Consider the following 12,239-nt stretch of genomic DNA (forward strand, 5'->3'; position numbering starts at 1 on the left):
GGTAAAACATAGTAGATAAGACTGTGAGCTCTGGGGCCAGCCCACCTGGCTATGTGTCTGGCTCTGCGAATAACTAGCTGTGTGATTTGGGGCAGGTTAAAGAATTCGTCTCTACTTCAGTTTCCTGGAGTTAACGTTATCCACCTCATAAAGTTGCTAGGAAAACTAAAGAAGAAAATACATGTAAAACACTTAGAACAGTTTGACACATAGTAAGAATGCCAGAAAAAAGAAATGAGCCTTTATATTCTCATTACATTATTGAGGTTTCTTTCATTTGCATGTAAAAGAAACAAACTTTAGTCAGTTTAAGCAACAAAGAGGAATTTATTATGTAGTTATAGGGATATTTCACAAAATCCATAGGCAAAAGTGCATCTGGGCCTCAGGAAGGAACCATAATCAAGAGCTAGAAAGCCATCTATCTGGCCAGGCAAGCTGTCTCACGCCTGTAATCCCAGCACTTTGGGAAGCCGAGGTGGGTGGATGACTTGAGGTCAGGAGTTTGAGACCAGCCTGACCAACACAGTGAGACCCCATCTCTACTAAAAATACAATTAGTATTTTTGTATACAGTTAGTATACAAAAATTAGCTGGGCATGGTGGCACGTGCCTGTAATCCCAGATACTTGGAAGGCTGAGGAAAGAGAATCACTTGAACCTGGGAGGCAGAGGTTGTAGTGAGCCGAGATCATGCCACAACACTGCAGCCTGCTGACAGAGTGAGACTTCATCTCAAGAAAAAGAAGAAGAAGGAGAAGGAGGAGAAGAAGAAGGAGAAGGAGAAGGAGAAGGAGAAGAAGAAGAAGAAGAAGACGGCCATCTATCGGTACATGTTCTCTCTCATGTCACATCCTGGCTTTTCTCTGTAGCTCAGCTCTACATCTAGGACGACTTTCCTTCCCTAGTCCCTTGCTACAGCTCCTGAGCTTACATATTACAGACCCACTCACGTGAGGGATGACAGGCAATTCCTTGTTCCCAGCTGCAAATGCTGAGGTGTGATGATCTTATTGGCCCTCTTGAGCCTGATGCCTATCCCAGTCAATCAGCCAAGCCATCGGAGTGGGTATGCATACAAGCACAGCAGCTGGGGGCCACCACTGCGATTCCAATGGTATATGTCGTCTCCTGAGAAAAGGAGCCTGGCTGGCCCATGGGCTAGGGAGACACCCTACATGGAGTGTACTGCACAAATCTTCCCAAACCTGTCAGTCCAGGAGGTGCTGGAACAGCTCTAGGTCTTCAGTAGAAGTGGAGAGAATGTCCCGGTCTTCCACTCCTTGAGCAAGCCAGGCAGCACTGCCTATGTCCCCCAGTCTCATGGAAGCACCTCAGCTCCTTCCTGAGGAAAACTGCCCGGTGACAGACCTATCCTTTTCATGTCATCTCACCCATGCACCAAACATTCAGACATTTCCTCCTTATGGTTTCCAACCTTCATGCAGATGAACATAGGCAGATAGAAGACTGTGGTGCTTTAGCTCCACCACTTCCTCCCACACTCTACTCCACCACTCCACCCCCATGCATAGCCCCTGCTTTCATATCTAGAAAAGGTTTCCACCTACATCACTTAACACCAAGGACACTCAGGTTTTGACTGCTGATTTTATTGCAGGACTTTAGGTAGGAGCAATGCGTCCTAAGCAAAAGGGACTGGAACTCTAGGGAATATAGACTAGGTCAGGTTTATGTCCAGTTGCAGCCATCACAGCTGGTGTCGATGACAAGTCCGGCCGGGCAGTTCTGCTGGTACGTGACTCCATTCACGCAGTGCCAGAAGGCGTTTCTGTTATTTGCCACTGGGTAGAGGCCATTGGCTTTGCCAGCACAGAATCCACTGCCTCCGGAGCTGCCTCCAGAGCCGCTGCTCCCACTCCTGTTCCCACTGGGAGCAGTAGTTGTTGGCTTGGTTGGCTGAGCTGGAGCCGTGCAGCCTGAAACACAGAGCAGTAAGAGCAGACTAGTGGGCTTGGGAGAGGCTCTAAGCTTCACCTAGAGGTGAAGAGAACTGTGGGAGTGGAAGTGTGGAGGTGGGATGCAGCTGGCTCTGGATCTCTGTAACTCAGAAGAGAAAGTAGCTCCATGTTCAGGAGTTAAGTAAAGCTATTGTGTCAAGCCAGCCTGCCTTCAATTGTAAAAAAAAAGGTTGCTCTTTCCTTATAACATCCAAATCACTCAAAAAATATTTACTAACCACCAAATGTATGCAAAACACTTTTTTAGAATCTGGGCATACATGGTGAACCAATAAATTCTAGGAAAAATCTGGAAAAAATTTAGAGAATTGATACGTCCCCTGAATCACAGACTGGAGATATGTGAGCATTGGTGGGGGTTTCTTAAATCTCCCCAGGTGGGCTGAGAAAGACTTTGAATAAGCGGTTCATAGAGAAGTAGATACTTATACTGATGTTAGTATAATTTCTTGAGGCTCTTCCACACCCTTAAGACTTAGCAGACTTAGAACACCCACCCAGTTAGGCCTGGCTTCCCATAAGTGCATAATGTTCCTGACATGGCAGTTCAAGGGTGGAACCTGTCTCTCACCTGGGCAGGAGCAGTGAGGTGAAGTGGAAAGAGGATCCCTGGGCAGAGGGTAGGTGGGAAGACATCAGGGTTGCTTTTTGAGTTGGAGAAGGGGCATTTATATACCTGGGCATTCCCGCCTAGTCCCTTACTTGCACTCTGCAGGCCGAGGACCCTCTTCAGGGTGGAGATTAGGGGAAACTTGCCCTGGTTGCAGAAAGTGCCAGTAAAGTCATCCAGATCAATGGCCCAGACCATGGCGCCTCCAAATTGGTTGCTCTTAAGCCATTGAGGCTGTTTAAAGAAAGAGGATAACAGGAATCACTTGCTTTTCTGGGACTCAGGGCTGGGACCTCAACATATTCAAGGGACTGATCTTACCTTAATATTGAAGCTGTTGACGTTGTCATAGCCAACCCACACATTGCCCTGATAGGCATAAGGCACTTTCTTAGGGTCATCCCATTCCTGAGTGGCTCCATTTTTCAGGATCTTTCAAAAGTCAAGAGATTCAAATCTTTTAAATGTTACTCCCATTAAAGAAAAACATGTTTCTAATTTTTCTTCTTTCATGTTTCCAGTTGGGGTTTTGCTCAATTTCTAATTACAGGTTTTTATATGTAGTAAAGAGGATCAAGTTGCTCGTGAAATGATTTTGGGAACCCACAGTAAGATGAGAGGTATATTTATTTTATTACCTGTGTGCTAATATAAATTACATGAAAAAGGTAGTCTGTCATGTGAAGGGATATTATGCATTATTAAATGCTCTTCATTTGGATTATGTAAATGAATGTTATTTAAGCACTTTAAGCAGCTGTGTTTAAAGTATTTAGGTCAGAGACAGAATGAACATTCAAGATTTCAGCAGATTCTAGCTACCCTAAGGCACAGTGTATGGAATTCACAGAGCACTTTTCAGTCCAATCTATGTACCTCATAGTAAGCCCATGTCCCAGACTCCCTGGTATAGGGCCCAGCAGGACCAGCACCAGAGGTGGGGGCACCAATTCCATCATTGGAGGGGTTGCTCAGGATGAGACGTGTCCATAGGTAGGGAATCCAACTAGGAGCTTCTCAGCTGGGGCTCCGTTGTCCTTCCAGTAGTTCATGACATAATCCTGCAATGGCAGTGGGTTAGTTACAGGGCGCAACCAGATGAGGACCCAGTGATTAGTTTTATTAGTCCCCTATTCCAACAGGTGAAACTGTATGCTGTTAATTGCAGATTGAGTAGTTTTTTTTTTTTTTCCCCAAAACATTTTGGTGAAGTTGTAATTAATGAAATATGATCAACGTGAGGATAGTTGTTTAAGTGAGACACTTGCAGAATTTGTGTTTACTATGCGTCAGAGTCTCTGTGTGATTAACATCATCATCTCTGGTCTGCACTTGCATCTGTACAGGGACTCACCACATTGAGGTAGGCGTTGCTGCCAGTGTCAGTCGGGTATTTGTACAGGGGGCTGTTCTCTCCAGTGTAGCCCTCCCAGGTGCTATGGAAGTCATAGGTCATGACATGGATGTAGTCCAGGTACCTGAGGTGGGGTAGAGGATTTAAAATCATTTCTGATGGTCATTTCCCACACCCACGCAGGCACAGGACACCACTTCTAAAGCCTCCTAAACAAGGTCCTTGAATAGCAAGCCAGACCAAGGACAAGCCTAGTGTGCCCGAGTGACACCTCCAGGAGTTTGAAGATAAGGCACATAACTCACTGTGACAGCTGGGGGATCTCATAGCCAGACTGGATGGTGGAGATACCAGCAGCTACTGCAGCAGTGACCAACAGCCTGGGCTTGTTGCTCTGCTTGGCCTCCTGCTCAAAAGCTTGATGCATTTCCTACAGAATAATAAGGCGTAATAGGACATCTATGATGCTGATTTTAGCTCCTTAAATAATAATAATAAACATATGTTTGTATAATGCTCCTCTTTCTTAAATTGCTTTCACATATTTTATTTTACTTTAGTCTTTCAACAACCTAATAAAGTAGATAGGATAGATACTATTATTGAATTTTATGGCTATCTAATATGCATAAGAGTTAGGAGACTTTCACCAAAGTCCCACAGTGAGTTAGTAGGTAGGTAATGACCAAAACCCAGGTCTCAGACCACCACCAGAGCTCCATTGTATCTCTATACTTTGAAGCTATAGTTGCAGTGATACCCTACATCCAGCAGTATAGAAATTTGTTTCATAAAGTAGATGAACTACTTTATAGGACTGACTTCCCAACAAATAAAATGGTGAATTGGCCAATGAGGAAGGTGGTAACAGCTAGATGATAGGTTCCCATTCAATGCTAGAGATTAATCCACCTGTATCTGTGTGACTATAACCTCATTTGGAGTACTGGGTTTAGTTCTTATAATTGCACTATTAGGGCATGCCAGAGTATGTTCCAGTGAAGGCTGGGCCTGAAAATTGTCTTGTTGTTATTGGTAGAAGGAACTAAGATATTTAACTGGAATAAGAGAAATTATAGGCAAGGCGTTACAGCTGTCTTAAGACATTAAGCCCATATATTGCAAAAGGTGTAGCCTTATTTTCTGTTGCTTCTGCAGGCAGAACTAGAAACAATGACCAGAAGTTATAAGTTATGACTGGAGGCATGTTCCAGCCAAGAAAAGAGATATTCCTTTCTGATCATTAGAGCAATTCAACAAGTAAGGAAATTGACTTTTCACCTATTACTTAACACTGAAACTATTCAGAGGCTGGGTGATGATCTGTTACATAGCATGGTATAGCAAACAATCTGTCTTGGGAGACAGTAAGTCTAAAAACCAAGTATATCAAGTCAAGCTTTTTTGTCCTAGACTCCAGATTGATATTTATCTGATGTCTACTGGGCATTCCATTAGGATGCCCTACAGATACCTCACACTCATCAAGTTCAAGGTCAGTTCTTCTTCTTTCAAATCTACACTTCTTCCTGTATTTACCGTCTTACTTAATAGCATTAAAATCAAACCCATCGTCAATGTCAGAAAACTGGGGGTCCTCTCCGTTTCCCATTTCCGGTTGATCTCCAAATCCTATTGATTCTATCCTCTTGATATCTCGTATATACATCCTCTTCTTCCCTCAGTGTTAGAGCCTTTGTTGGGGCCCTGATCATTTCTTCCTTGATTTACTGCAAAAACCTCCTAATTCTATCCATGCCTTCTCATCTCCTTCTAATTTGTCCTCTATGGTTAAAGCCAGCTCTCTACTATTTAAAATTCTTCAAAACAGTCCCATTGTGTCAAAGGTAAAGTGCAAATTGCTGAACATAATATGAAAGTTCTCACATTGTCTGGTTCTTCATGCAACTTCACAGCCATTACTCACCCACTTGCTCACACTTATCTGTATATCATTTGTGCCATTCCCATCCTCACTTAATTGGTTAACACCAGTTTCTTTCAAGACTGAGCCAGGCATCACTTTCTCTAGGAAACACTTTCTGATGCTGCCCCAGAGCAGATTTAGGTACTCTCTTTCCTTGTTTACTTTTGTACTCTGCAGACCTCTAGCATGGCATTTATCACATTGCACTGTCATTGTTCATTTTTTTCAGTCTTCCATTTCAGAAGAAGTTCTTCAAAGCCAAGGATAGTATCTTATTCTTATCTTTAGCCTGACAATGTCTGCCACAGAATATATGCTCAGTAATAATGGGCAGCCTACTGTAATACTTAGAAACAATGGACTCTGTAGCCAAACTGCAGAGGCAGTTACGATGCCTACTAGTTGTATGATCTTGGGCAAGTTACTTAAACCCTCTCTGTACTTCAGTTTCCTCATCTGTAAAATAAAGATTATAATACTTATAGTATGTGTGCCGTAGAGTAAATATGAAGATGATGTGAGTTATGGTTCTTAAAGCAACATGTCAAGCAGCACCTGGCACACAGCTCACATATTGTTTTGTTGTTGCTATTAAATGTTTGTTTAATAAATGCATGATACATAAGAATCTCTGCAATGCTAATATCCTATCAGTTTAAATTCAAGTTTAGTTTTCCCCTAGAGCCACCCAATTCTCCTTGGAAAGAAAGACTTTGAATCTTTTTGGGTTAAAGGCTGTGACTTCTAACCCAAAATGTCCACCAAAAATTAAATGTATGAAATAAAATGTGTTCCACTTAATATTGTGGTTCTGGTGTAGCGACTTATTTAATTCATATATTTGTTTATGTACATCCTCAATACCCTGTCTTAGACTGTGAAGTCTAAAGGGACAGTGATCACATGGGGCTAACTTATTCTCAATAGCAAACAAACAACATGCTCTCCAAGAAGACTTACGGGGCAGTCCCGAAGTTCCAGCCTCCAATGGCCAGGAGAGTTTTCAGCTGCCTGTTCCTGTAGAGCAAGGATAGAAACAGATAAATTTCAAAATTTATGACTCCCTCCATTTAAAATGCATTGCCTTAGTATTGGATCTGGTCAGATATTTTTGTTTTGCCTTTTGTAGAACAATTTTCCTCCGCTACTGAAAACTTCCTTTATAAAAATTCTTTGTGTTGTTCTTGTCATGAATGCACTCAGGGTTCCCTAGGGAAATCTAAATTTTGAAACTGGGCTTTAAAAAATATTGTGTATTGGCAGTAACTTTGATACGCGTAACTTTAAAAAGCATCAATAGCTAATATAATATTCTATTCCATCAGATAAAATAGTAAATGTTGCTTGAGCTTAATTACATTCGTAGCCTCTGTAACATTAACATAAATTAATTGGCTTGAAATTATACACATTCTCTGGAATAGACATTCCCAAACATAAAAGTATGTAATAATTAAGTGCAAGGGTTGTGGGAGGACAAGATTAAAAATCTGGGTTTATCACCTCTTCCCCTGAGATTCCAATTAGGTTGGATTGCAGTAGGGACTAACACTTTAATCAAGTACCGCACATGATTTTGAGGCAAGGAGTCAATGGACCACACTTTCAGAAACACTGCTGTAAAGGAGTTTATTTTCTCTGAGTCATTGTGACTTAAATTCTAGTGGCTGCATTCACGATAATACCATTACTGATAGTGGCAATCACCTGTACTTTCCTTCCGTTAAATATGACTAAACTGAACAAAATCAACTCAGAATGAATGAAAGACCTCAATTTATGACCTCAAATTGTAAAACTACTGGAGGTTTTACAAATTGTAAAACTCCAAGAGCTACAACAAGAAGTTTTTTGATACGACCTCGAAAGTGCAGCAACAAAAGCACAAATAGACAAATGGGATTACATCAAGCTAAAAAGCTTTTGCATGACAAAGGAAACAGAGTGAAGGGACTACCTATGGAATGGGAGGAAATAGTTGGGAACAATATGTCAAGTAAGGGGTTAGTATCAAAAATATATAGGAAATGTTTATAACTCAGTAGTGAGAAAGCAAATAACCTGATTAAAAAATGGGCCAAGGACTTGAATAGACATTTCTCAAAAGAAGACATACCAATGGTCAACTAGTGTATGAAAAATGCTCAACATCACTAATCAACAGAGAAATATATATCAAAATCAAATGAGACACCACTCAATCCAGTTAGAATGGCTGTTATCAAAAAGATGAAAGACAAGTGTTGGAGAGGATGTGGACAAAAAGGAACTCTTGCACGCTGTTGGTGGGAATGAACATTAGTGTACCCATTATGGAAACAGTATGGATGTTCCTCAAAAAATTGAAAGAATAACTACCATATGATCCAGCAGTTACACTACTGGGTTTATATCCAAAGGAAATGAAATCAGCGTGTTGAAGACATATCTGAATTTCCATGTTCATTGCAGCACTGTTTACAATAGCTAAGATGTGGAGTCAACCTAAGTGCCCATCGATGAATGAATGGATAAAGAAAATGTGGTATTTATAGACAATGAATACTGTTAAGTCTTTAAAAAGAGGCGGAAATCCTGCCATTTGCAGCAATGTGGATAAACCTGGAGGAACGTATGTTAAGTGACATAAACCAGGCACAGAAAGAAAAATACCACATGATCTCACTTAAAAGTGGAATCTAAAAGAAGTTGAACTCATAGAAGTATATAGTAGAATGGTGGTTAGCAGAGGCTGGGGTGCTGTGGGGGTTGGGGGGGATGTTGGTGAAAGGATACAAAATCTCAGTTACAAATGGGGAATAAGTTGCAGAGGTATATTGTACAGCATGGTAACTATTGTTAATAGCAATATATTGTATTTTGAAAATTGCTAAGAGTACATTTTAAGTGTTCTCACCACAAAAATATCAAGTATTTGTGGAAATGCATATGTTGATAGTTTGATTGAGCCATTCCACACCATATTCATATTTCAAAACATTACATTGTCCATGATAAACACATACAATTTTTGTCAATTATAAAATAAAAATGAAATGCAGAGTCTTGGTCCCCATCTCAGATCCATGGATCTGGACTACATTTTAAGAAGCATTAATGTTTGGGAAGTGCTGAAAAAGGGGATATCAAATTAAATATCTCCCTCCTCTTACTTATTTTTCAGGCCATTGAAAGCTTGGTAGAGAGTCACATCATTCCATTCGATGGTGGTGATCTTGTTGTTCTGCATCCCAGCAAAGGCGTAGATCAGGTGGGTACAGAGGCAGGGGCTGATGTCGTCAGGCGTGAAGCGCCCCAGACCTGACCGGTACTGGGCCCAGTTGGAGAAGTAGCATGTCAGCTGGTAGGCAGAGCCTGTGTGTAGTCAGCAGGAGGGACAATGGCCTGGTTTAGGAGCCACTGAATTGTGCTGTGAGTTTTGGCCCTGCCTCTGTTTCCCTCCCTGTGCCTCAGATGCCTGATCTCTGTGTGGAGGGAGGTAGTATGAACACTCTTGCAGATGCATCCTACGATTCTAACTCAGAACTAGTCAGTAACTTGGGAGTTGTTGATTTTTAACTTTGACAGACTCATTTTGGGATTTTGGATAAGCCTAGGTGGCAGCCTTCTAAGAAAAGATGCCCATAGTCCTATGAAGCCCAGTGAGTACCAGTTTATAATTCAGATGGTCATGCTGAAGAGGACAGCAGTGACAGCCAATCCAAAACACTAGATTACACCCAAATCAAACCCATCTGTCTGTGAAGCAAACAGCAGCTCTCTTTCCCTCATATGGTTTATCTCATATATATATGTATATATTCAATGATAAAACATGGAGTTCATGACTTACCCAGCTGCACATTCAGTACAAGAACAAGACCTAGATAGAAAGAAAAAGCATGTACTTTGAACCAGTTGTCTGTACCCCATAGAATCTAATTCTGAAGGATTGATTGCCTTCCAATTTGCCGTAAATTGTTACAGCCTCAGTGAAATTTAGTGGTGATTCCAAAGGCTTTTCAGTGAACACAACAGTAGATCTACCTTTCCCTACCTTTATCAAAAATGACCATGGTGCCTTCTTCTTACTCCTTCCATGTCACAAATAAATGTTACTGAATGCTGAGTCCGAAGTCTACTATCTATGGAAGACGTACTTCCTGAAATCACCAACTGGTCACTGTACTCAGTGATGACACATCCATTCTTTCTTCCCCTACCTGAGTGATGGAACACAGCCTTCCAACAGACAAGGCACCTGCTAAAGCAGAGAATTCAGTATCTTCTGGGCATTAGGAGTTTTTTGGAATGACTTTCAGGAGCTCTTATATGAGGAGAGAAGAACTAGGAACTATGGGGTTGAGACTCCAGATGACTTTCCCTGACATCTACAAAGCAATTCTTCTACTCTGATTGTTTTATAAATTGAGCTTGAGGTTTCATTCGGAAAAGGTTCTGAAGCTTAAACAGTTTGAAAATCCCAGCTCTAGAGCAACCAATAAATTCTTGGTATGACTTGGCTCTAAACAACTTACTGAATCAATTTCTTTGAATAATTTAATTTCTAACATGTTTATGGTACGTCATCAACTCAGTAGGATAATAGAGGAATAAATGGAGAAATAATTCAGAAACAGCAGAACAAAGACAACTTGCATAACTCTGTCTCAGTTCCTACTGATTTTCTTCCCCGAAAAAGCTAGTCCAAGGACACAAGCACATCAATAAGCATTATTCCAATTAAAGTGAGACGGTGTAGGAAGAAGAGTAAAGAAAAAGGAATGGCCGAACAAAAGACGAAAAAGTAAGACTAACAGTGGGAGAAAGTAAGCCTTTCCTTTAGGACTAGGTCTGTGGGATTAACAAAAGCAGAAATGTTACCAGAGTCAGTTGAGGTTAAGAGAACGAGAGGCAGACTGATTTGTATATAACAAGATTCACTTGAAATTTGAAATGATGAAAGAAGAATGGAAAAGTATAGAGATGTAATATGAAGACCACTTCATGATTGTCAGAGCCTGTGAGAGAAAAAGAAACCAGATAAGACGAAGGGTCAATCTTTGATTACAAACCCACCTGTGAGGAGAATAAGCTTTGCCATGGTTGCAGTCAGTACCACTCCTGCTAGGTTGGATTTTTATACGTTCTGATTCCATGGTTATCACAAAGGCTTCCAAATGGAGAAACAATTTGACCCAGATGTGTAAGTAGCTGATCAGTAAATCAACAGACCTTCTCTTCTACAAACACCCTCCCAAGACCTTCAACCTACACCCTCCCACCACCAGCATCACCACCTTCTCTGCCCAAAAAGGACAGAACAATGTCATGGTTCCTAACAGGGTGGTGGAGACCATCACCATGGAAACCACCAGTTTAATAGCTTTTTGGCAGTTCCAAGGGCTGATAAGCATCTGTTTAGATACTGTGATTAAATTTTCTGTTGTGGACATTTTGTGTCTGGCATCAAAGCAAGTCTTTATGGAAAAATAAATAAAAAAAACCTTTGGAAGTTATTAGCTGTTCTTAAACCTTTTTTCCTCGTGGAATTATTCATATGTAATTTGTACAATCAGTGCCTAAGAAATCTTCCCTCTTTAGGTGCTATTTTCTGAATATTCTATTCACACTTGTTTTTTGGAATGGCTTCAAGTCATTACTATGTGATAATTTTATTTAAGAATGTTTGGATCTCAAAATGTCCCCGCTGAAAGTCATCAATAAGTCTCTGGTGTTCCATAGTTTCAAATTACATCCCCTAAAAACTATTTTATGTTGCTAATGGATAGAAATAATGTTGATGATATTGAAATGAGTCACTTCATAGAATTTCAGCTTGACCATTTCTAGAATTTTCTATTTAAATTAACTCCAATCTAGCCCTCCAAACATAATTCACTACTATTATTCTATAATACATTTCTGCTTTGGCCAAAGGTCTATTCTTTGTCCTCAAACATGCCTTGCATGTCTTTGCTCAAGTTGTTTCTCCACTCCTTGACTGTAGTGTCTTGCCTGCAGTGTCTCCTTATCCTCACCGTCCATCCCAATCTTAGCAGTTCTTCAAAGTCCAACTCAGATCTTTTCTTTGTATCTTAATGATCTCTCCTTCTGATGTACTTTATGTGCTCTAGCACATATTTTCTGTATTGCTTATATGATACTGTCTTGTGACAATACCAGGAATGCAGTTGGCGGCAATATGAGTGCTCATTATGGGATTTCAGCACTTTAGCAGAGTTCTTGTGAGTCCAGACAGGTTTCTCCATTTACCACATTTGGAAACTAAATTGTATCCATTTTTCCTATGATCGGTAGGTTAAGTGTTTGGTTCTACTCTCAGAACCAGAAAAAGTCTAATAGAAGTGCTGCCAGGAAAATAT

At 40.8% G+C, this 12,239-nt stretch overlaps 1 protein-coding gene across 1 annotated transcript; it reads right to left on the minus strand.

The window, feature by feature from the left end:
• Positions 1 to 1,639: 1,639 nt before the first annotated feature.
• On the minus strand, positions 1,640 to 10,957 carry LOC102117287 (chitinase acidic). Its single transcript, XM_065547066.1, is given in 12 exon segments — positions 1,640 to 1,941; positions 2,686 to 2,827; positions 2,915 to 3,025; positions 3,470 to 3,576; positions 3,579 to 3,654; positions 3,948 to 4,071; positions 4,253 to 4,427; positions 5,679 to 5,767; positions 6,835 to 6,891; positions 9,027 to 9,228; positions 9,707 to 9,736; positions 10,933 to 10,957. Coding segments are annotated over 12 exon segments (1,386 nt in total). The 3' UTR covers positions 1,640 to 1,693.
• Positions 10,958 to 12,239: the final 1,282 nt, after the last annotated feature.

Source organism: Macaca fascicularis, chromosome 1 (genome assembly GCF_037993035.2).
Source record: "Macaca fascicularis isolate 582-1 chromosome 1, T2T-MFA8v1.1".
Classification (NCBI taxonomy): Eukaryota; Metazoa; Chordata; class Mammalia; order Primates; family Cercopithecidae; genus Macaca; species Macaca fascicularis.